This window comes from Sinohyriopsis cumingii, chromosome 4, assembly GCF_028554795.1.
Source record: "Sinohyriopsis cumingii isolate HCF-2022 chromosome 4, ASM2855479v2, whole genome shotgun sequence".
Lineage (NCBI taxonomy): Eukaryota > Metazoa > Mollusca > Bivalvia > Unionida > Unionidae > Sinohyriopsis > Sinohyriopsis cumingii.
In genome coordinates this window covers 15,305,635-15,332,083 of record NC_142964.1, presented here as the reverse complement: position 1 = coordinate 15,332,083, position 26,449 = coordinate 15,305,635, and the positions used below count along the sequence as shown (strand labels likewise).

Below are 26,449 nucleotides of genomic sequence, written 5' to 3'. Positions count from 1 at the left end.
ATGTCCTTATATCCTTTGAAAAGAGGGATTTTATCTTGTTGAATGGGTCATAAAGCAGTTTGAAAAGGAATATATATATATATACACACACACACACACACACATATTATGTGACATATTTTGCTTTATGGCCCCAGTGTCACAGTCTGTGATTATGTTGATTATCTGTGGTTGATGGATGCAAGATTTGCAATATCATAACGATAGATTATCTATTGTTTCAAAACGGGATCACATGTCCTTGGAATAAGGTTGGAGTGTAAAAAGAAACATTTAATTTAGGTTCCTTTGACTCTTTATATCCCTTTCTATATTGTCTATAGTTATTTCTGCCCCCACCCCCAATCAATATAACATACATACCAAGTCTCCTGGATTCTTGGGTAGTCTTTTGATTTTAGACTCCAACTTTTGTCTACACACTTGTTGACAAAACCTCCAGGAAATAAACAAATCCGTCAAGTATGGGTATTTCCAGCTCAAACAACATTCAATGGACTTTAAATAATGGCTTCTAACACTGAATCATTTATTGCACACAACATTTGTTTTACTCATCAAGATAGGTATTTGTGATGGTGAGCCCTTGCTGTTGCTTTAATTCACACTTTTTTTCATGAACAAGTAGGTTTGTATTATTTTCATTATACAACATTTCACCTTGGATCCATATGTGTGTGTGTGTGTATATATATATGTGTGTGTGTGTGTATATATATATATATATATATATATATACACACACACACACACATACATACATGCACGCCACTCCCTCGATAATTCACACCCTGATAACTCACGAACCTGCTTATAATGCACTGTCAGTTGTGGATCCCATTTTTTAAAACTATAAAGTATCAAATAATTAACCCTTATTTCTTGAAATGAAAAATAATCATGAAAAAATCTGTTACTGAAACCTTCATATCGCTTGTTCTGTTGTCAAAAATGGTTGATATGACCTGGAAATATGAGTCAGCATTATGAAATTATCAACATTTAATAAGAAGGCATGTATTAGTTAAATTTCTTTGCAAACAACATTCCTGGTAAAGTGTTTAAACAGTATGCAACGAAATTTCGATCAATGAAAATGTCACTAATGCCTAATGCCTACTAGAGGCATCAGTTTAATACATAAATACCAAATAAATTGTTTGTTTTTCTCAATTGAAATTTGGGTACTAGTTCTATCTTTTAGTCTTGTTAAGTTGTTTAAGTGTAATGATTGTAAATACAATGTACCCAGTTGTATTCAAACGTGAAATATGCCAATCTACCGTAAGAGCTATGTCCGTGAGTGTTTCTTTGAGAACATAATTAAGTGCCGACCTTATTTTGATACCTGATTGCGCAAGTATTTTTTTGTATTATTGCAATGAATTAAAAGCTGATCTCCATGTATTAACATGTTAATTCCATCTTTTGTAGCAATAAAGTGGGTGGGATACATGAAAAGTGCAAGCATGCCTTGTTAGTGAGTGTCAGGTCAACTCATTTCAAGTGATCAATCAAACACTTATAATTCTTTTGTCAATGTAATATAATTGAGCTACCTTAAATTAGCATTCTCATTCACACATGTGATCCAAGATAGACAACCAAGTGAAATGAATACTTGATGAAATAATATTCTGGTTTGCATATATTTTTTATTAATGAGAAGCTAGTTTCAGAGTGTGTAGTTAACTTGTAATTCCTGAATTAGCACTCCGTGATTTCCTCACAGTTGAGACGTTTCCCCATTAATTGTAATGAAATCATGGTATCGGTATTGTAGTAATAGAACAAATTAAAAAAAGTTTTGACATTGAAGGCTGTTTCACGAACTTATATGTTCCTTTTTTATATATAAAAGGAACCTTGTTTTATTATGAATTAGTAAATAGTCTAGTTCCTTGTTTATTATGATCCTTGTGTTGCATTTCACAATAGTAGAGAGTAAAGCAAGGAACACATGAAGTAGGAAACCAGGCTGCTCAACAACATAAAGCAGTTATGTAATACACGATGTTTTCACGTACATGTGAAGGATTGTTGAAACCAGTTGCAATAATGTTAGTAATCTCTCAGTAGTTGGATATCTTGAAAATAAATGTAATTTTTAATTATTAACATTCAAATGAATAATTTGATAGATAAAGCTCTTTATTGACAGTTTATCCCAACGCAATTTTAAAACGAGTATTCAGCCATTAAATAAACCATTTGCCCACCTCATCCCACCCCTGCCTGGCAGTTTTCTCTAGGCCCATCAAGGATGGCATCATTTCATGTTGTTATGGAGGTCCCTCGATAACTCGCACCGTTGCTTATAGTGCGATCTGTGTTTTTGGACCACGTTGTGCGCAAGTTTTCCAGGGAGAGGTGTATATGTATGGTTAGGCGATGTAGATATTGTCAAAAATGGAGCAATAATAGTAAATTTTTTTATAAACAGTGCTTTCTTAAAATGTCAAAGACCTTGGTTCAAACATCATCACAGGATGCATCCTAGGACAAATAGGTTGCCACCATTAGTTACATCTGTCTTAAAAGTTGCAGAAGGGCACATTGGGGCAGTTCCACATCCTCAGAGGTTCCCAAGAATAATCCTGGTTTTGACGCTTTCAAGACCATGATCATGATGTTATGTATTTTTCCTTTATATTTAAATCTAATTTTGTGTGAATTTTCTTTGCAGCAAATGGTCTTAAGTTTTCGGCGAGCCGAGCTGGTAGAATTGCTTGGCTTTGCTGGATTGAACAAAATGGGTGTGAAAGCTACATTGTTACAAAGGGCCATATCTCTAATTCAGTCACAAAGAGGGTTGTCCGTGCCGCTACAGATCAAAATCCGGGAGCTTTATCGGTAAATATGCTGATTATAGTGTGTTGATCTTTCTGTTCCAGCAAATGGTGATGAACTTCAGGGTATCAGAACTGCAGTTAATATTAGGCTTTGCGGGTGGAAACAAAAATGGCCGCAAAAGCGAATTGCTACAGAGAGCTGTTCGCCTAGTTGAGAGAGGGTGCCAACCTCGAGTACAGATCAAAATTAGGGACCTTTATCGGTAAATATCTTATTTGAGTCCATTTTTGTTCCACTCATTAGTGAAGAAAATGAGACAAGTGCATCACTTTAAGTTTTTGGTGTTTCATAGCTATGAAGTATATATTGAAAGGTTAAAGAAGATTTGTTGGTATACTTGAATAAATCGTTTTGCATGAAGTTATTTTTCTTAAAAGCATTTAATTCTACTCCTAATTTTATTAGCCACCTACAATTATGCATATAAATGATATAAAGTAAACACAACTTCTGGTATCCTGATGTTTATGCATGTATATGCACTTTGTTTAAACCTGATACAAGAAGTTCATTCCATTTGCAATATTTCTTTTGGTTAATGAAATATTTCCAATAATTTTTCCATTAAACTTAGAATACTGTTTACAATGCATTTAATGGAAAATGTATATATTGTGTTTGCCAATTTCTTATTTGAACCTTAATTAACCCAAAGAGATCACATATTTACTTATTATATACAAATTATGCTTCATTGTTTCACTTGAAATATTTTGTCAAGCATGCATATTTATTTTGTTGTGTTTAAGTTTTTGAGCAGATGTCTTATTAAGAGCATGTAGTCAAATTTTTTCCAATGACAGAAGACGTTTCCCAGGAAAGACCCTCAGTCCTCCACAAGCTCACACGGCAGGAAATACTGCAGTCACAAATACAGGTATGGTCAGTGTTGCACCTTGAGTATGAGATGGCAGATTTGCACAATTTTTGGCCATGTGTATCCCAGTCTTGACCTCTGTGCACCCCTTGGGTGCTCTTTTTGACCATTAAATAATGCAAAAATTATTTGTCTTGGAGAATTTACATGTACGCAGGGTTTGTAGGACAATTTGTCACGTTGTTCTTAACTCACTGGATTCTATGTCCAACACTGTGTGATAGAATTTACATGATTCCTGCATTACCAGGAAATTGGGGGGTGGGGGGGGTCAGGAGAAAGAAGGCCTATGTCAAGTGATAACCATGAAATGTTCACATATAATTGGAGTTGCTGAGTTCTTACAAGAATTTGGTGGTTGCAGAACAGTCAGTTGAGGTACAGTTGTTTTATGAAATAATTAGGTGCTTACCATAAACACATTTCAGTTCAACAACTACTCCTGTTTTAGAAAGCGCATTTGCATTGGTCAGGTAAGCTGGTAGACTTGTTGGCTCCATATCTGTATCTTTTCTTATGTTGAAGGTATGATGACCAGCCTAATGTCATAATGTACCAATATGACTGTGATGTGTGATCCTGGAAAAGAAAAATTATAAAGCTTATCTTGGCTCTTTGTTTGGTATTTAGCACCATCAACATGGTGTTAATCCTTATCAGCAATAACCATATCTACTTCCATTCCCCAGCTCACCATCGTGGTACATTCTGATGCTGCTAATTACATAGATATATACTGACTGTGGAGACAACTTTTAATGAGGAAATTCTGTCATCTTTTTTTTAATACAAAGGCATACATTTTTATGTGATTAAGATGACCCTTGTCGAAAGAGAACTTTCTTCCTTCTAGCATATGCAGTTCAGCAGAGTAAAGTTCACATTTTTAGTGAGGGTCATAAATGAACATTTAAAGAAAAAAACAATTTCATCCAGTAAAAAACTTGGATTTTTTTTTTTTGGTGGGAGAAGCCTGAATTTACAGTATACAAACTTTGTTGGGGTTTTTTTTGTGTTATCATGCCTTTGTGCTATCCGGTATTTATTTATTGATTACTTAAGATCATTTAGACTCCAACCTAACTGTCATCCCTGTGTTTGAAATAAATACCATTCAAAGCCTGGAATTTTTTGTATACTTGTTCTCTTTCCCACAAGTTGTTGGAAATCCTTACAATCTCCCTTTGTCTGGCAGAAGCAGATGAACATTTTTCGTATGAGACTTTTTTTCAGCAGAGGACGAAAAAAGACATAGCATTATTAATTGTGATGTGTATTGGTGGGTTCATGTTGATATATTTCAATTTTATTATTTTGATGCATTGTGTAAATTTGTGTTTAAGTACTGATTTGTTTAAAATATTAAATACATATTCCTTATTCATATATTTGGTCATAGACTTGGAGAGGTTACGGGTGGCCCCTCATCAGATATATGTCAATGGGTTAAGTTGACTTTGTTGTTGTTACTCATCCTTAACAACTTGGAGGATTGCCATGAAACATTTACATGCATATTCATCCCAAGATCTAGTTGGTAAAAAATGAAAATATGTTGTTCAGTTGTGGAGAATCGCTGCCACGGTTGCCATCTTGAAAATCTATTCACTGTTTGCAGAAAGTCATATTAGTATGTAGTTTTAACCAGTGTCTTTTTGGTCATAATGAAAATGGTGCCAGTCTGATATCCAATATAGCCACTTCTGCAGCCATCTGTAAAATCTTATGGTGTTTGATTGGTCTTAAATAAAACTTTCGCAGATATCCATTATGGTCATCAAGGTGATTTTGAAACTTTTATTGCTGCTTCCTGTGGAACTACAAATCAACATTGGAGTTTCACCATGAGGCTTTTTATGCTTTGTTGGTACTAAATGAAAATGGTGCTAATCTGACATCTAGTATGGCCTCTGTGGTAGCCATCTTTACAATCTTGTTATTGCTACGCCTAAATGGAAAGTCACATTAACATTTGGTATTTACCAAAAGTCTTCTAATGGTGTCCAGTTTATTCTCATTGTTGATCTTTCATCCAGTTGAGCAGACAGAGTGGCTTGTGTAAACAAATCTTGTTGTCCAACAATACTGGCAATGGTTTCAACTCTCAGTTGCTAAAAAGAAGAAATGGTCGACTTCCTGGAAAAATTCTGCTAGTAGAGTGTCCTCCCTTTGAGGGACTTTTGGTTGGGTTTTTTTTGCCCTTTGGGTTGGTGGCCTGTATAAAAGAGTCTTTTTATCAGACTTTGTATGTGTCGATAACAACTTGGTGAATAACTTAGAAATAAATTTCCCTACCATTTATTATTTTTATCATTTATTTATCATGCATAGCATGAGGTACCATAAGTTCATATGCTTTTTTGTTGGCTAGATGTTGAAGTATATATAACTGCTAACATTACGCATGGCTTTGATATGAGTGTTAGAGCATGTAAGGAATTTTTAAAGTTGTTCTCTATAGGTCCAGTAGATTTTTCTCGGCACCCAGAAACAAATCACTCAGGTCAACCAAATGGTATTCCAGTCCACCCTGATGTACGGTTCAAGAGGTTACCATTCTATGACATTTTGGGGGAACTACTTAAACCAACAAGTCTAGGTGAGTTTTATTCTTGTGCACGAGGGCTGTTTGTAATATTTTCACAATATATGTCAATGGCCATATTACATCAAAAGCTAAAAGTTTAGGATTAGAGACTAGATATAATGAAAGTTGAGGTTATTATTAGTTGGAGAAGCAGCTCAAAATTTTTGAAATGCAGCTGAGTAAAGATTGTCTTTCCAGAACTTGGTGTACTGTAAAAATCGTGATTTGTAGGATCTTGGTTGATTATTCTACTGATTACTCCAAACAAACTGCATTATTCGCTGCCAGATCTAGGTCTGTGCAGTTTACAGTTGGACTTCTAATTGCGTATATCCAGTATTTGAAATCATCTGTTTACAGCCAAGTGAGCATATGGTATGGTCCATCATGAGTTGCCTATTCAGTTATTTACAATGTATTTAAAAGAAAATCCTTTACATTTTGGCCTCAGGGTCTTTCACATTTATTAAATGGATACAGATCAATGCTGGTCACCATTACTAAAGATAGAAAAACCTATTTTGCTAAACTTGACAGTATCCTGGCATAAGGAACTTTTAAGATTTGTTTAAGTTTTGCAGATATGCAGATGTGATATTTTTTATTAAAAATATAATACTTTTTACTGACTTTGTGGGGAAAAAATGACCAAATTTGACAGAAAAGCACCCTAGCATTAAGGGTTTGCAGTTTTACACGACTGATGCTGATCTGCCATCAATGTTTGCCACTGTTATTAAAAATAGAAGAACCTGTAAATGTATTTTTTTGAAAAAAACTACTCCACAGGATTTGATCAAATTTGATGGAAAGCATCCTTACATAGTGTGCTTCTGCCATCAGATAAAGTCATTGTTACTAAAAATAGAAGTTTTTCAAATTTATATAACTGATGCTGATATACCAAAACATGTGTTCACCATTATTACTAAAAGTGTGAATAGTGCATTTTCTCCGAAACTGCTGTGCAGAATTTGACCAAATTTGACATAAAGTATTCCAGAATCACTGCACACCATGCTACATATTACAGTATATACGATATACAGACAATGCATTTTGCTGTAGGTGGTACGTATTAATAGAGTATACTGACAGAATGCACAGGTTTATATCAAGCAGTGATGAAAACGCAGGGGTCCAGAACACAGCCAGATATGTGGGCTGTCGACCATTGTGACTCAAAAGACTTGCATGTGGCAGGAAACTTCTGGTGTCCACTTTGGAAGGAGTCTGCACTTTCTGAGCTTGGTTGTAAAATAATAAAAAAATATATATGTTTTGTTTCTTTTTGTCTCACCCTTTAACTAACAGTAGCATTTATACAATACAAATTATGCACAAAATAAATTGAGCATGTTACAGTGGTATTTACGAGGGTGTACATTGGTGCTAATGAAGGCATTTTAACATCATTGTTCATTCACACATGCAGGTGTATTTCAGACTCTTGTATTGTGTTCAACAAGTAAAGACTCAATTATACTCTGCATCATGGAAAAAAAATTGGGTCACACTGGTGCAACATTTAGATTGGTTTGGTTACAACACAGCAACACAGGTTATTCATTGCTTAGTGCAGTTGGAATAAAGTGACCTACTCAAGGGTGCACCCTTTGGTCACAAGTCCAGAATGCTGACCAGAGTGGCTGTGGCTTCTGTCTCCAGTAGCAGTCAGTTATGATATGCAAAATTTTCCATCTAGTCTGTTCTAAATCCCAAAGCATGCAAGGGGTCAGTATGAGGATTACACTGTATTAGACTCCTAGCAAGTGATTGCTAAACTGGGTTGTGATAATATATGGATATTACACAGTTAATTGTGGTGTACTTTGTGGCAGCTTCACAGGCATGAATGGAAAAAGGTCAGTAAATTCTGTTCATGCTGTACGAATGTATATGCGCTTGGCTGAGATCATGGGTCCCAAAATTGTTAAATGTATGCCAGAAATTTAACTTTTGTATGCACTGGTTGCATACCTTTGAGCTTATATTTAATATTTATAAAACTTACCTCAGAGATTCATATTTTGACTTAAACATGACGAGAAAAATAACACATTCAAAAAGGTGCACATATAACTTGGTGTCTTCTTTTGTAACAAATTACAAGTGGATATAGGCACAAACAAGCATAATAATACAGACTATTTCATTTCACAGCATCTTTAACTGAAGGTTTCTTTGGAACTTGGCATATAACAAACATACATAATTGGACACTGTTATCTGCGGAACATAAACAGGATTAACTTTTTCCTACTTAAAAATTCTGAAAACATTTCATTATTTAATCTGATCTGTGCTATTTGTCAGTATTCATTGGTCAGCTATACACATGTGGAAAACAATATTATATGTTTATTAACCATATTTGTGTAAAAACTACTTCTGTTATGCATATGTCTATGAAAATTGCCATTTTTACATATTCAACCAAGCGTACATAAATCTACAGTGAAAGAACATCCCTTCTTCAAAACACCAATTCTGACATCACAATTACTACAACCAATGATCTGATTTAACTATGTTACCTTTGATTGAGGCGAAACTTCTGCTGCCTGACCAATTTGGCACTCCTCTGATTGTAGCCACATTTGGTTCTGTATATAACAACTTTGGAACTCTGTGGACATGAACAGTGTGCAAGTGCTTGTAGTCAGATGGCAATATCTGCGCATGTTTCAATGATGTAGTTTTCATGTGCTGCAGTCATGATGTTTAGAGAACCATTTGATCACCACAATAAAAGGTCTCAGTGTGAACTGATGGATACTGCATATAACATTGCAGACATGAAATTCAGTACATTGAAATTAAGACTTGTAGTTTCAAAATATTAACCTTTATAAGAGGCTGTATCTGTGTAATAAAAAGGTTTTTAGCATGTTTTATCATCTGTGGTCTATTATTTACTTCCTGGTCTCATTGCTGTAATTATATAGGACAATAAATAGTACAGGGAATGGTGGACACAACCTACATGCATGACTAACATTTCTGGGTCTTAAAGTTTGCCAAATTTTAAAGCTGTGTTTTTGTGGGCTTTTATTATATTGTTATTTTGTCTTTAATAAGTTCATAATGATGTATTTTGATGCTCTTAACTTCGCTAAAAATTACATAGAGCTGCTTCAAGTAAAGTGGTGATAGTGATGTAACAAAATGGAGGTATAAAAAAACAATTTTTTAAAATTATTTTGCTATCATCAACATATGCAAAAATTATGATAGCTGATTGTGCATGCTGGACATTTGGCTAATCTAAGATAAACTTTAATCATAATATTTTCACTCTATAGTCAGTCAATAGCAGAGGTACCAATGCTCTCGGCCAAGAATATACAATAGATTGTGAGCCTTTCAAGTTATTGTCAATTTACAGGATAGTAATGGTTTGTATTGTATTAAAGTAAAACGAACACTGATTTTAGTATGTGCCTTGAATGAATTTACTCTATATTCCATAATAATATTTATGTCTGCTGAGCAGTTATGAAGATACAGGTAATTCATTTAAGATGTTTGGCAAGATAAATGCTAAATGGTTTGTTCTTTATACTAAATTTTTTATCAAGATGCTGCGAGGTAATGCTGAGATGTGCACTTACACATTTGAAATCAAATTATATCCAATCTTACTAACAAATATCAAAACGTAGTGTTACTTACCGATGTCATCTGGCAGCATAACTGGACTGGATTAAATATAACACCTTATGACAAGTAAAGAGATTATAATTAGGTTGCTTACCTGTACAGTGGAAAAGTAATCGATTGTGAAAACAAAATCAAAATTATTCTGTGCAAAGTGCTGAAAATCAAATCTTCAGCAAATATCAAATTCGTTGTAGATTTTATATATGATAAAATCTGTTCATCATTGGAAGATCATTCTTCTTTGTCAGGAGTAGTATTTCAATTATTATTTAACAATACACAATATATTATTTTATTAAACGTTGACTTTTCAGTCCCTAGAAGTAATTCTCGGTTTCAAGAAACATACTTTGTCTTTCATCTCACACCTCAACAAGCACAAGATATTGCCATGTCAAGGTAAGTGTTCACTGCTTCTGTCACTTTTTTTATGTATTTCTTGTCGTGATATGTACTACCTATTGTTACAGACCTGATTTAAGTGAGATACAGTGACCTAGAAATACCATGCTGGTTGGGCATTGCCATCACTAATTTATGGCTTCTCAAGGGAAATATAGTGTACATATGCCCCTCTTAACAAAACTAAGGCTGGTTAAACGTTAACTTGTTTAATCAAGAAGTTGCATGCATGAATAGGTCAAATTAGAAATTATAATTGGGATTTTTTACACTGAACTTCGGGGAAAATTGGACAGTTTTGTGGAATTGTTCTGAATTTTGGCCCCATAACTAGTCCAGAAAAATCCCAGGTACATTAGATGTACTATCTTGATTATGTTTTTGCATTTACTTTTTTGCACACTGTATAAACATTTATACTTGGAATCATGAAGCTTGGCGAAGGTATGCATCTTGAGTACTACACCCTGATCACAACACATGCTTCACCAACTTTGTTTTTTATTTATTAAGCTCCGTTCATGCCAGAATCATACAACTTTTTTCTCTTGATATAGCATGAGTCATCTAATGATTGAGCCATGTTAACATCTTGTCTTCACATTACATACTTGTGAATTGAAAGTTTTCGTGTAAAAATGACCATATGTGATGTAATCCTTTACTGCTATCTGTTGTTACAACAGACGTCATTGTGGTCCAGTGTGCAGCAGTGAATTGTTCCAATTGGTATATTAAAAATACAGACATAAAGATATTTACAGTTGAAGAAAAACAATGTTTCATATCCAGCTTATAATGAAAATGATGCTTGACTTATGATAAAAAAAATTATCTTTTATGTTTTTGGTTATGTATAGCTTCAGTGATCTGAGGTGAGTGATTTTTCACCCTGTATCAAAATTTTTATAAAAAAAAATCTTCCACCATTCATCAGACAAATGTGACTCGCATAGATAAATTCCAAAGACTTGTTTTCATTACTAATATTTTCTGTTGAATACATTTGGTTTGGAAAGTTTGAAGAAACACTTCACGAGAAAGGCGATAATAAATTTCTTCAGGATATCAATCTTCATAAAAAGAATGGGGAATGTTATAATAATTCCATTAAAGGAAACAAAATGAACATGTAAAGTCATTTTGTGTCCTTGTAAAATTTATTGCCAACCTCATCAAAAAAATATAACTTTTGGCAAGAAATTATCTTTAGTTGTGAAAACATTTATCATTTAGGGAAAACATTTAGACAATTGTTTGAAATTTCATTGATGGATAAAGCATGATTTATCAGAATATGCATCGTTTACTGTGAGAGAGAGCATGAGGATGCGTACCAGATTTATGCAGAATTAATTTTTTTAAATAGTTTAAAATCCAGTAATTCTCCAGGCATGTTTTTTTTTCCCCCACAAGAATTTCTTCATTTTTCCCTTAATAAGTAGTATCCATTACTATCAGTTGATCTTTTTATAATTATTGTACAGAAATGTACAAGTCAGTGAATGAACAAATATAGAGCACATTCAAAGGATAAGCATAAGAGCAAATAAAGAATTAATGTGCACAAAAAACACAAATAGGCGAATTATAAGAAAGAATAAACATGAGGATAAAGAAATGAACATTACATGAGTGCAAGACTAAGATGAAATAGAAAACTTGCTTGTTTTCATTCACAAAAAGACACCTTGTTTTTCATGTGGACCTTTTACTTGTAGTGAACAGCCAGGAAGTGAAATACATTAGTTAGGTCTAAATTGAAGAATGACTGCTGTTTCTATTGAATAAGGGTATATTGTGTTGTGTGTTCTTTAATTGGAGCAAAAAAGCAGTTATCTTTATAGCACATCACCCTCAGCTGCACACAAACTTTCAGCATAGCTGAGAAGCCACATATATCCACTAATTAACAATAAAACAAGTCTTCACTTTATTTAATCTGCTACATCTGATGTTTGTTTTAACATTTGTGTATTTGTTTGGAACACTGCAATTTAAAATATGTTTCTTAAACATGATTCCAGACCTGCCAACTCTTACAATTTTGCCATAAGTCTTATGAAAATTACCCTTAAAATATGGACTTATGGCATACTAGCAAAAATTCCAGAAAAAAACATAGTTGCCAAAAAATCCGGTTAATTGGTTCATCCATGTTTTATTTAGATTCACGTTTCATCTTAGAATTAGTGAAATTATTCAGGGAACCAGACTAACTTTACAGCAGCACCCCAGATGCTTTGAACTGCACCTATTTGTTCATGCGAAGGGTCTACATAATCAAAAGTGATTTTTAAAAATGGCATCCAGAAATCGATGCATGTTTAAGATGAAAGAGAAAATAAGCTTCTTGAAAAGTGTTAATAATCAACACAGAAGAATAAGAAAGAGTATTCAGATTCTTGTGAATAAAAGCTGGAAAGGACATAGTTACGTTTATTGGACATCACATGCCACTCTGAGTATGTCTAGTGGTGGGAGATATGATTGCTGTCGTCATGTGAAATGGAAAAGAATTTCCAAAAATGTTAAGTTGAGAGATAGCAACAAGCCATTAAGCTGCATTGGGTTTGGAACTAGAGTTTGTGCAACTGTAATAGTGGTAAATAAAGTCTACACATACTTTACAAACTTTTCAGTTGAACATAATGTTTATTGTCGATGCGTCAAACTTTGAATTACGTTTTCCAGCTTTACAATAGGAATTAATGATATTTTGTGATACCTTATTGAAAGCTGGTCAGTCATATGGAGAAAAAAAATCAACTGCCTTACTGAGACAGACTCGTCAGGGTTGGCAGGTCTGTGATTCGTATTACCTTAATAAACAACTTAATGAACAAATTTGCTTGGTATTTGTTAAAGTCTTTTTAATGTGTGTGTGTGTATATATATATAAGTTAATAAAAGTATTTTGGCAATCACCATCTAAAATCCTAATTAAACTACAGCTTTTGTTTACTGAACTCTGACCAGTTGCATGTTTTTAATAAGATGCTTTTAATGTTATTTTATAACAGACTTTACCTCCTAAGATTTAACAAAACTTTACCCTCAGATTTACAGGGCTTGAAATTAGCGGTAGTCCGCTAGCCCAATGCTAGCAGATATCCTGTTGGACTAGTAACTTTCATAATGTTAATAGTCTGATGTGCTCGTAAGTTTTGGTTATCATTAGTCAGCGTTTGTTTATGCCATTCCCTAATAAAGACTTGACTTAGCAGATGTTCTGTAGAATCAAAGCAGTGGCCATTGTAAACACAGTCATAAAAATATTAGCCTGTGAAGATGAAGTTAATTTCTGCCTTTTAAAGGTGCGTTTCTATAACAAAAATCCATCCGATTTTGTGCATTTCACTTAACAGCGCAAACTGTTGTCCCGTCATTAACAACGGAAGTTTGGTAATTGATCCTAATTAATCTGATAATGAATTAAATGAAAAAATGACGTGGTATCACACTTTATTCACTTGACCACAGTAACAAACTACAAAGCGGTGTACCGCACAAAAGAACACGGCAAAAACTATTCAAAGAAATTAGTTTGCATGTTTTTTTGTTTAAGGTTCTTTTTTTTTCTTTCTTTGCTACCCAAAAGCTCCAACAGTCACAAACAGGAAACTACATATTTTACATTTCCATTGAAATAATTACAAGAATTAGATCAGTTTATTATGATTACGTTATTGACTCATCCTTTCCATACAACTACTTTTTCTATGATAAGAATAGTTTTTATATTTTTGCCCTTACAAAAATGAACAAATAATTGAATACACGTGGAGATATCCATGCAGAATGGCGTACATTTGTTGGGAATTAAAATCTCTGAGCATGGGCATCTAAGATTTGAAAATTTTCCGCCTTATTATTAATTTCAACAATACCTTGAGGTTCGATTTATTAGCAACAATTACCAAACTTACAACTTATGATACCATAATTAGAGCTGTTAAATAAAAACGTGCTGAATGTCAGATGGCTTCGTTTGATGGTAACACACCTTTTCCAAGCTGAAACTAACACTATCTTCTTATGCTAATATTTTATAACAGTGTTTGCAATAGCCACTGTTTTGATCATGCAGAACATCCGCTAAAATTAAGTCTTTGTTAGGGAGAGGCCATTTAATTGTGGGAAGGGGCAAAGACACGTGTTTTGAAACGTGTTTCTTGCTCTGACTTTCTTATATAAAGGACACTGTGCCATTCCATTTCTTGCTTTAAATAATTCGTGTCAACTATACTATAGCATCTCGTATTTCAAAACAAGGCACAATTCCTTCTTATAAGACAGGCAAAATGTGGCATTTGATAGAAGGTGTTCAGCCACCAGAAAAAAAGCAAACGTTGAATGAGAATGATGAGGAATACTTCTTATGATGGAAAAAGCGTAATGGAAAATTTCAGAAGAAATGGACAAAAGACAGGGATTGGCTGAATTATGACGAGGAAAGGAACGTCATGTGGTATAACTGGTGTACACAAGTCGCAAAAACAAATACACAGAAAACATCGTTTTGTTGCGGGTTGTTCGAACTTTAAAATTGAATCGGTAAACATACATGAAAGCTGTGTGACATTGTTTTGTGAACAGGACTAGTAAAGATTTGGCAGGACTAGTACATTTCTCAATATGCTAGTCCTTCTGGCTACAAAGAAATTTGTGTTAAATTCGAGCCCTGGATTTATGTGTCAAGCTCTTTTCATGCTGGAATCCTCAAAATAAATTATCATATACATCTCCATTACTGTAGTTTCCTTGCACCAAAAGAAGGTCACTGACCTACATTTTACCAGCTTGGGTTAAACCAGGGTTCCCAAGCTTCTAAGAAATTGGGAAAAAGTCTGGAGAAAGGTTTGTTCCTGACTGTAAAAGAACATAATATAATATTTTTATGATTTGGTCCCGTTTTAGGATAAAATTTGTTTTGGGTACCTGTGTATACAGCTTCTTTTGCAAAACGTGGACTGAGAAAAAGTAGGCTAAATAGACAAAAATAATTGATGATTGATGCTAGATGTTAAGGGTAGAAAATGCACTGATATAATCTGTAGGTGCAAATTTGTATCTGCTTGGCCCAGGGACAAATAAATAACAATGTATTTGCTCGGCACACCAATTTTTCAGTGGTTGGGATGAGAGGATGTGTGGTTTTCCAAAGCCCTGTCTTGAAATACCTTTGATTGGAGAAGAGTATTACTCCAGCAGAAAAGCATAAAAAACACTGTCTCTGAAGAAGTTGACATTAATTTCTGCTAAAGCTGTGTATGATCACTTAACTGCTCTTTTATGTTTGAAGAACAGTATTCATCACTAGAAACTGCATTTTTTCCCTTATATTTTCAGAGATTTCAGACCAGGTGCAAAATGTGAATATACAATACAAATACAGTTAAGGTAGGAGTTATTGATGTTTGTACAGGTGACTTCATGTCTTTTTTGTTTTTCACTAGCATTACTACAGACCAAAGACACCACAGATATTTCTTGTTTCTCTTTTTGTGCATTTTAGTCAGTTGTAATAAAACTTGAAGAAAAAAAAATAAACTAAGAGTAAAGGGAATAAAATTCATCTGAGGCTGCGAGACGCTATTCATGGTTGCTTATTGGTTTTTTATGGTATTATTTTAAAAAATTTGACAGTGAAATTTGGACTAGTATTGTCACACATAGGTAAAGTTGTACTGTAGTCTAAAATGTCGTGCCAAACACTGCATAAAATATATGTGAGCATAGATTAAAATAATTTTGCAGGGGCAAACCTTTTACATATTAGAACTTTTTCTGCCATTAGATAAGACATGTTCAGATCTTTCCCCATTTCAAATTTATGTCTTTATGCTCCTGCCCATTGCTAATTGTCTTCTTTTTCAAGCCTAGTTATTCCTTTCTCTTTGTTTATTTAGGTTTTGTCTGCTGGAGACTAGTTGTGAGCAAGATGATAATTTCCCTCCTAGTATTTGTGTGCGGGTCAATGGAAAAATGGCCCCATTACCAGTAAGTATTGCTGCAGCTGATATGACTTATATGGAAGACATTGGTTTTGTGTTGTGAGTTCATCCATCATCTGTCCATCCATCCACCTATCCCATTTTCTTGTAACCAAGATATCAAGAAAACAATTGTGTCTGTCCAAACCAAAGTTTGACACAGAATGTTTTTTTTAACCTCTTTGGGCCTGAGGTAGACAGGTTTCTATGCATGTTTGTGTTAATATACAGATCACCTGAGTATAATTTCAGGTCATTGATGTGGAACAATTTTTCAGTTTTTTTGTAGATGTCTAGCTCTACAGGTCATAAGCAATAAGAGCTTAAGCTGTGGCATGCTGTTAGGGTTGCCACCTAAAGAGCCCCAAAATAAGGATCCTTTAAGAAATTGACATATTACAATGCTACATTTTACTATTCATTATCAACAGTCCCTTAAAATGTGTAACAGGTTTCAACCCTACCTGTTGTCCATCAACCATCTGACAGGACAAGTTTGGTTGTGCTACTCCTAAACTACATGAAGGATTGCCATGAAACTTTATGAAACATTTGTTCAATGCAATTCCTGAATTGATCATTTTACCACTAAAAGACTTGTGATATTGGGTTACTTCTAAATGAAATTGTTGCTAATTTAGATATCCATTAGGTCTTTTTATAATGTCTACTTGATCCTTATTAAAAATGGTGCTAATCAGACCTCAGTTTCATGGTCAGATTAGCCATATATTAAGTCTACCTATCTGTACTTGTCCAGGTTGTAGCAACATGGTGTTTTCACTTAAAGACTTGTTATCATATGTAGTTGATTCTGAATAAAATTGGTACATGTCTGATATCTGATGTGGTCACTATGACATTTGTGTTGAAAACATTGTTAATGTTATTTCTCCTGAATTGATAATTGTATCACATGAATTTTTTGCTGAAGGACTTGTTATAATATCAGGATGGTTATACATTAAAATGTTGCCATTTGGACATCAAGTAAGACCTTTTATAATGTCTGCATAGTTCCCATGCCACCCAGATATTGGAGAAAAGTTGGCACAAAGAGTAGGGTTGTTCCAAAGTACGAAAAAAGTCCATTCATTTTGCAAATAGAACCAAAGAGGGCTGGGAACCGGGAAATTTATGTTGGCCATGCAAACACAGAGATAATATGTAACTAATTGTGAGTTGAATTTAATGAGTTGTTTCTGAAATTTTCAGAGGTTGAGAAACTCTTCATTAAGTTGAGATACAGTTGCTGTAGGTATGATTTGGATGCTTGCCCTAAACATATTTGTATGGTGAATCCAAGCACATGATTGATCGGATTGGTTAAGAAAATTGGTTCCTTCTTATGAAGCTTCATGTTGGTATCTTTTTGTGCAATGAAAATCTGAACCGTAGCAGCAAATTGTTTCCATTAGAGTAGCCTTACATTGGATTTTTCCAGTGAGATAGCAAATTGGGTCAGCAACCTTTAAACCTCTTTTCACAGGAAAAATCAGTAAACTGTTCTGTTTCATTTTGGTCATAATTGGTATCCTTTTTGGACTTTGAATGTTTGTTGTCCTGCAGTGAAATAGGAAATGCACTAGTTGCAGATGAATACTTTGTACTAAATTTTGGCCTTCTGGTAAGTCAATACTTCAACTTGTCCAGAACATTCATTAGCCCGTAGAGTAGTTGAGGCTGAGGAAAGACAAACGCTTGATTGTAAAAGATCAAGCTTAGATTCGTAAACCAAAAATTGGTTGCTAAATTTGCAGAGTTCCGGTAATATTGTTACATTTGTCTCTTCCTAAGGAACGATCAGTGTCTACTTGCATCATTCAGTTCAGTTTTGCCCCTCACCCCTGCCAGGGTATAGGCCACCCACAAAAGATCGCCAGAGACTTCTGTCCTGTGCCATCCCTTCGAGCTGAACCCAGGTGTGACCCAGCTTAGTGATGTCCACCTCAAGGTCACGTCACCAGGCATTTCTTGGTTGGCCCCTTCTCCACTTGCCTTGAGGGTCCCACCTCAATGCCTGTCTGGTAATTCTCCTGTTTGATAGAAGGTTTTCTGCTTTAAGGCTTCCGCAGGCTCGTGGCTTTCACCACACGGTGTCTTAAGTCTTCCAGAAGAAGACCCTTCCTCCCAGAGTCTTTCAGTTTTCTGTTTTTTCTTCTGTTGGCGTTTTTGTAGCGAGTTGGGTTTACAAGGTCAGGTTGCTAGCCCCACACCCAACCCTTTTCCTTTTTCATCCAGGCTTGTGACCGGCAATGGTGGAGTTACTTGCATCATTGCATTGTATCAATTTTTTCAGAAATTTTAAGGATTAAACAGCACATGATATTTATGTGTAAAAATAAGAAATATTAAAGGTCTTACAGGCTAATGCTGGTAATACATGACGGGTCCACTCCTCCACTCCCCAAAGGATTCATCCTTGACCTGTGGCCATCAAATGGTACAGAAACTATATTTCGTAATTTCAGTTTCCTGCGCATTGGTGAATCTAAATATGCACGACTAGTATGCAGAGATGCCAACCATTTCGATTTTGGCAAGTTTATTCCTGTGGTTAACTGATGATTATGCCATTGTGATAATTTCTGTCAGATTTAGTTTTATGATAAGTAAATTTGGGGAGGGCGCAAGCCACTTTTTTTAATGCCATTGTATCTAGATCAGTCACATATGATTGTAATTCATTTGTGAAAGTATATCAAGGTGCTTGTATCAAAAGTGCAGTTGAATATTGACCATTCAGACATCACATCTGCTTGGAGCTCCTGTATTGAACCTTGGTTGAGCTGTCCTGGATAGGGTGGGTGGGTGTTTTAAGTTCCTATGTCTCCCTTTAATGATCACGATATGGGAATTTGTTAAATTTAGCAGGACACTAGCAGTTTGGGATGAGAGAATGTCCTCTGGGCTCAATCAGTATACAACAGTGGTGTTCTGACTTGTGTGGGTAAAATAATAAAATGAAAGGAGACTGAAGAAGATTGTACCTGGGTGGAAGAAAAAAAAACTACACTACAGAATTTGAAAATGGGATACTTGGATCAGCACTAGACAAATAGCATGCCTTTATAATCTTTTTTATGATGGACTGTAGCATGTCACTTGGTGAAAAAAAAGACTCTTGGAAGTACATTTAAACAGGAAATCATTTTGAATCGTTAAGATTAAAAGGCTTAAAATAAATTGTAGGAGAGAAGTTTAAAAGCATTCCTGTTATTATGTTCATATTCCCCTTTTCCACAGCTCAGACTGCTTTTTGAAGTTGGTAGGTGTTGGCATATAAAATATGTATGCACACATGTTTGTTGGGATACTTTTTTAAACAAACCTTAATGGGTTTGATAATTGAGGAAAAATAAATACCCTGACATAATACATCCAATGATCAAGCAATAATTCCCACATTTTATAGTCATTTTGGACATGAATATAGATATATATAAATAGAATACAATGATATGGTATAATTTTCTGCTCTAATAACTTTGTATATTTGCATTTTTCTAATTCATGACCTTTTTTGGGGGTGGGCATGGTGGAATATACATTCTTCTGTGTGAAGAATTCTAGGGTAACACAATTTGTAAATTTCCTGCTGTATTTTGTAAAGGTGTTTACTGTGAGTTCAGAATAAAATTAGTATTCTTGTTAAATTCTGTTGAGTAGTAAAGTCAGTGCCTATGCTCACTTTAACCCATTTGATATCCAAGTGTTCATTCACCATCATACTTGATATCCCTCACTTTTAAATTGCTAAATGCATGTTTTGTTTTGTTTTCAGAATCCAATCCCAACAAATAAGCCAGGGGTAGAGCCAAAACGCCCTGGGCGACCTGTAGATATCACATCCTTGTGTAGAATATCACCCACGATGCCTAATCATGTAGAAATATCTTGGGCATCAGAATATGCTCGGGTAAGTAATTTTTATCTTAGGGCAAAGTATGAAATATTTTAAAATTTATAAAGCTGTATCACTACCTGTTAATGGCTCGGCTTGGTTAAAATGTTTATAAAATCTGTAATCATGTATGAATATGCTTGTTTTATATCTGGTGTTAGTAGATGCACTTGTCCACTTGTTATTTCTGGTTGCATTAGTTATCAGCTTTTCATCATGTACATACATGTAGCAGTATGAAACAGTGTCGTGATAAATAAAGCTGTCAATAGGTACCTGTGTAATCGGGTATCTGCATAATAAAATGAACCATAGGGTACCTGTTCATGGTGCTGATGTTTTCTGCCAGTGCTTGTTATGGCAGCACTCACTTTGTTTTCAAGTTTAACAATCGTTTCGACAGAAACTTGAATGTGTATTTCTTCAATGCCAAGCAGAGGTCTGACTCTTCCAGTAAATAATTAACTTCCTATAGCTTGTTTTCCCATGTGACAATCCTTTGATTGCACTGTGAGTGTGGTTCAGTGGCAAGTAACAGAGGATGGTTATTTGATCTTGCCACTCAACTGACTGTTTATTTGTGACCTTTAATATATTTCACAAACTTTATGATCAAAGTGTTACTTAAAATGCTCAAGCTCAGTCTCTAAATAACCATCTGCATATGACTGAGGCCAAGGAAGGGATGATATTTTACAATGACTAGTCCACAACGATTTACTGGACACCGATCGAGGATTTCAGAACTTTATCAGACAGTGAGGATGAATTCTTGGACAGTGTAGCAGATGACATTAGGTAGTGATATTTATTGGATAATTAGTCCTACAGTGCAAGACATCCATCCTAATATTTATGGTCTTGGGGTTGAAGTCTTAATGCCTAAATAATGGCACTTTGTAGTGTGTTGTGATATTGACTAACATCAGAATGAAAAGTCAAGTTATCAGGAGTATCTCACACTTGGCAACTCATTTCAGTGCTTTTCTACCAATTAAAGTCGTAATGATTTAGACTTTACTTACTCTGATGCTTATTTTCTAAAAGTTCTTGCACAAGTAAATGGTTATGTTCTAAAGTTCCATTGGCCTACATTTCAGTTGTCAGCAATGTGATGGAAGCCAGGAATGCCAAAATCTGATAAAATTGTTTCTGTAACAAAATGAATAAAAAATATCTTAAGATTGAAAAAAAGTGTCTGGATAGCCTCATTTTGTTCCATATATTTTTCATTCTTTTATGATTAGCAATATATAGGTATGTTTACATTGGATTAAAAAATCTTTTCTCCAATAGCTGATTTGCTAAATTCCCAAAAGTAGGCAGTTGTATAAACCTCACCTAATACTACACACATGCCTAAAAAGTTGCTGTGACCTATAATTCACACTGTACCGGCTTGGGTTAAGTTGTTACTCATGACAACATATGTTTCTTGCACACTATATGCATACTAACCTGTATAGAATCCTCAGACCTGAGAATTTATCTTTATCAGTGCCACCGTCTCATTTCAGTAGATTGCTCCATTTCATCCATATTGTTTGCTCATTGATGAAATGTTTAGTTTGTTCATTTCTCAGGTACTACTTATGCTAGAAACATAAAATTGATAATTATATGCATCTCTGTTACTACCACACTTGCACTAGAAAAGAAAGGTCGTAGTGACATACTTTATCCTTTACTGGCTTTTTTCTTAACTTTCATCATTTAACTTGTGACTGTAAGTTTTAGACATGTTCTGTGCATACTATCCTACCTAGGAAAATGAAACTTGGTGAGTGGATGCATCTTGACACACACCCAACCGAATCTTTGCAACACATATTTTATGCTCTGTGATTTTCTTAGTTTAGTGTTAAAAGTTCATCTTGGATGTTTTTTTATGTTCCAGTCATGAAACCTGATAATTGAATCCTCTCTGTTAATATTGCACTCATAAAACCAAAAATGGTCAATGTGACTTTCATTTTCCTTTGATTCATTTATGCTAGATTTATATACCACATAAATGTAGTCAGAAAGCTCTTTTGGATCCATGCATTTGGAAGTCGAAAGATGTTAATTTTGTTGTTGTTATCTTCGTATGACTGTATAGTTTATTGCGATATATTACCATTGTCCTGTTAACTGTGTATTGTACATGGTAATTAGTATAGGAATTTAGTGGACTGTATGCATTTCATATAAGGCCTCACCTGTAGTGGTTACGGTAATTATTGGTGCATGAACTAGGTACTGCTGTCACTCCAAGGTTAATTAAAGCTTGTGACTTTCACGTAGTACAACCTGGCTTAAGAGTTGAAAAACCATCTATTCTGTATTACAATATAAATATTTATTTCGTATTTGTCAAATTTGCTTTAAGTAATAAATGATCTTGACATTACTACAAGATGGAAGGGATATACATTGATATTATATAGTGTGAAAGGAAGGATTTATTTATAAGTGAAGGGAGGGGGCATTTAAATAATAGAAGAATTCTGTACATATACATGCAAAAAAAGTGCTGCTGATATATGTACTGTGGTGAAATTGCAGAGTGTGAAACTTGAAGAACATAAAGCGTTATGAAGTGAATAATACCTCTCTCTCTCTCTCTCTCTCTCTCTTTTACTTTGCAAACTTAAGCTTGCACAAGGTGAATTTGAGCTTGCCCTGAGTGTTCGGCAGGTGGATTTGGCTTGCATTTGCAACATGAAGTGGATGGTTGACATATTTTAAAAGGACATAGAAATAGATAAAACACAAATATAAGTATAAAGGAATGAAATATTTCAAGCCAAAAAATGAATTTGATTGCTAGATTGTTTAAGGCTGCCTCTCTTAACCAACAGCTAACACTCGTAAAGGTTAGGTATATTGGGAAATGGTTAGGATTTTTTAAAGTTTGAAACTTGTAGTCTGTTTCTACCATTTGTTAATATTTGTTTCAGCAGGTTTTATGTAGGTTTTAATAAACAAAAATATCTGCATTTTATGACTGCCATCTTTGAGTCCACATAGATACCATGTTTATCACATTATTTTGCATTCCAGGGTTACTGTGTCTGTGTAAATTTAGTCAAACGTTTAACATCAGATATTTTGCTGTCCAGATTAAAGCAGTTTGGTCAGAGACACCCTGATCACACAAGAGCTTTAAGTAAGTATACAGATGCATGGTTAGAATTATTGTCTTTTGGTATATTATTTTTCTAGTGAATCATTTGAAAGAGATGTAGCGTTTTATACCATTTTGTTTAGTATCGGTCTATTCAGAACACTTTTTGAAAGGTTTGGGCATTTTTGATTATATCTAGACCATTAGATCCAATTTTGAACAGACTTGAAATATGGTGTCAGATGAGTTTAGTAATGAGTGAGATCAACACAATTTGTAGACTAGAAGAGCTTATGGGATGCTTTTTCGTCTGTTGGCCTGTTGTGTGTCCATTAGCCACTACAAAAATCTTGTTGATACTCTTTTTAATGGACATTCATATCAACATGGGCTTTCCACTAAAAGATTTCTTATGATGTACAATATATCCACCATATCAGCTATCTTGAAAATCTTGTTATTGCTCCTCTTGAAACGAAAGTCATATTAATATGTGGGTTCTCATAAGGAAACATATGATGTCACACCTGGTCGTAAATGAAAATGATTCTGATCTAATGTCAGAAACAAGATCATCAGCCAGCCCGATAATCTTGTTTAGCAACTTTATTGGAATGGATGGTGATATCAACATGGGGTTTACTATAAAAGACTTAATATGAGATCTGGCTGGCTCAAAACAAAAATGGGGCCCTGACTGGCTGAATGGACTAAGGTGATCACCTTTGCAGATAATTCGTACATCTCACCTCCATCTGCATGATTTAGAGTCTCAGCTCAACCAGCTTGGGTATTCCCAGGTTCCTTCTCCACCAAAATCTACTAGCTGCTGCATATAGCCTTTCATGTCTGAAATATAGCATTAAGCCCCACAAAGTCAAACCAAATTGAAATGTAAATGGTGCTAATCAACTGTTCACTGGTAACCATGTTGAAAATCTTGCTTCTCTTCCTGAACAGAAAGTCACTTTGACATTGGGTTTTCACCAAAAGACTTCTTATGATGTATAGTAGGTCCTAAATGAAAATGGCGCTGCTGAACTGATAATCTTGAAAATCTTGTTATCGCTACTTCTCCCCAAATGTATTGTTGGTCATAAATTAAAATGATGCTGGTCTGATGTTCAATGTGGCCACCATGAAGGCAATCTTGAAAGTCTTGTTATCGCTACTGCTCTTAAATGGAAAATCATTATAACATGGGGTGTTCATTAGAAGGGTTCTTAAGGTATCTTGTTGGTCCGATGAAGAAAATGATGCAAATTGACCCTCAATATGGTCGCCATAATGGCCATATTGAAAAGATTTTTATCTCTACTCTTCCCAAATGGATGGTTATATCAACATGATGTTTTCACCAATTGACTTCTTGTGGTATCTAGTTGTTGGTCCAAAATGAAAATTGTGCCAATTATTTATCTGTTATGTCTACCATGACAACTGTTTTGAAAATCTTGATGTTGCTCCTTTCCCTGAAAGAACAGTGAGATTGACATGGCATTTTGACCAAAATAGTAACAATGATGTCTACTTGGTCCTAAATAAGAAGGGTGGCAAATTGATATCCAGTATGTCCATCACAGCAGCTAAAAATCTTGTTATTGCTGAGAAATATTGGAGATGGTTTCAGCACTATGCAATTAAAAGAAAGAAATGGTCTTGTCTTAAATCCCCAGAAATTTTCCATTGCTGCTTCATGTTTGTACAAATACCTTTCGCTCAAATACAACTGTAATGTCTTCTGTCTGGTATGTAGTCATACTTTCGATGTTAAACGTAGAAGCTGAGTGTCTCAGACAACTCAGTCACCTGGAGCCCCTTGCCTGGCTTGAGGCCAAAGTGCGTTTAGGAGGCTTCATCGCACTCATTGCCGTTAAAATAATTGGGACTTTCACCCAAATTTTCATTCAGGGCATGTGACTTTGTGTTGCTGCTGATAGTACCAAGTCATATTATACTTTGTTTCTTGTTCATGAAGTTTTGCTTATACTGTTATTCCTCTTGATGATTTTAGTAATTTGTGGGCAGATCTCAAGTTGCTTTATTGCCTTTGAGAAACATCAGATTAGCCTTAAATTTTTTGCTGATATGAATACTGTTTGATTAGCTAGCTTGCGAGCACTTAAAGCAGCAATGTAGGATTTTGATCAGACTTGTTATGTACTTATTATGAAGATGTTGAATTAGTTTGATTATGAGCAAGATCTATGCCGTGTAATAATGGTGATGATGATCAAGCAACAACCAGTTGGACCCTTAAAGCCATGCAGGCATAGGGACAAATAACTTGCTGACAATTAGCACCAGTAAATATGAACATCTCTTTTCAACATGACCTTTTGCTGTAGAAAAGCAGAATTATATAGATTCAACCTGACCATTAGCTACTAGTTTGACATGTGCCTTTTCGTCTTTTGTCAGGAAAGAAAAAAAATACAGTTTTAGACAGCACAGTCTCCTTAGTCAATAATAGCCAAAGTAAAAAGGGGGATAATCTTAGTTATATATATACATTCAATTTTGAATAATTTTAAATGAATTGCAGACATGCCAGCCGAGACTTACTGATATGTCTCAAAAATTACAGGCTTACAGAACAGTAATAGCAATTACAAAAATGATTTTTTTTGGTCCAGATAATGATTTGTTTGGGTTTGGTCAAGATCTAGATCATTTTTTTTTACTCTTAGTTGACATTGAGATCATGGATACCTGATTCCATGGTAATGAATGGGTCCATTGTTTAGGAAAATAATTCTTGTAATGCTTTTCTTTTCAAAATTTTTATGTTATCCACTATTTTTATTAGGGACGGGATACGATGCTTAGTTATTTAACAGCATGTAAGATAGACTGATCTCTGTTGTTTATAGAATTTGTTTAAAATTCTGGATTTGTGGCTGCCGACTCAAACCATGTTGAAGGTGAGCGAGATGATTGCCACTGACATGTTAAAAAAAAAACTAACGTTGAATTGAGAGTTATAGCAGAAAGTCAGGAGATAAGTGTATGTTACAAGCTATTGGTTGAACATAATGTTACCTTTACTGCATCAGAC

The 26,449-nt window shown here is 34.7% G+C and overlaps 1 protein-coding gene across 7 annotated transcripts in view; it reads left to right on the top strand.

Annotated features, from left to right (window-relative positions):
* LOC149800657 (E3 SUMO-protein ligase PIAS2-like) overlaps positions 1 to 26,449 on the top strand; it is a 102,329-nt gene that overhangs the window by 14,013 nt on the left and 61,867 nt on the right. For 3 of the 7 annotated variants that reach the window (XM_089954693.1, XM_089954690.1, XM_089954689.1), the window contains exons 2-9: positions 2,895 to 3,055; positions 3,636 to 3,730; positions 6,192 to 6,329; positions 10,295 to 10,379; positions 15,735 to 15,785; positions 16,295 to 16,385; positions 20,163 to 20,297; positions 23,328 to 23,433. In XM_089954693.1, coding sequence (XP_089810819.1) covers positions 2,895 to 3,055; positions 3,636 to 3,730; positions 6,192 to 6,329; positions 10,295 to 10,379; positions 15,735 to 15,785; positions 16,295 to 16,385; positions 20,163 to 20,297; positions 23,328 to 23,433 — 862 coding nt within the window. Of the gene's footprint in view, positions 1 to 2,718; positions 2,854 to 2,894; positions 3,056 to 3,635; positions 3,731 to 6,191; positions 6,330 to 10,294; positions 10,380 to 15,734; positions 15,786 to 16,294; positions 16,386 to 20,162; positions 20,298 to 23,327; positions 23,434 to 26,449 lie in introns of those variants that run through there. The other 4 variants (XM_089954692.1, XM_089954691.1, XM_089954695.1 and 1 more) reach the window with 4 other exon arrangements.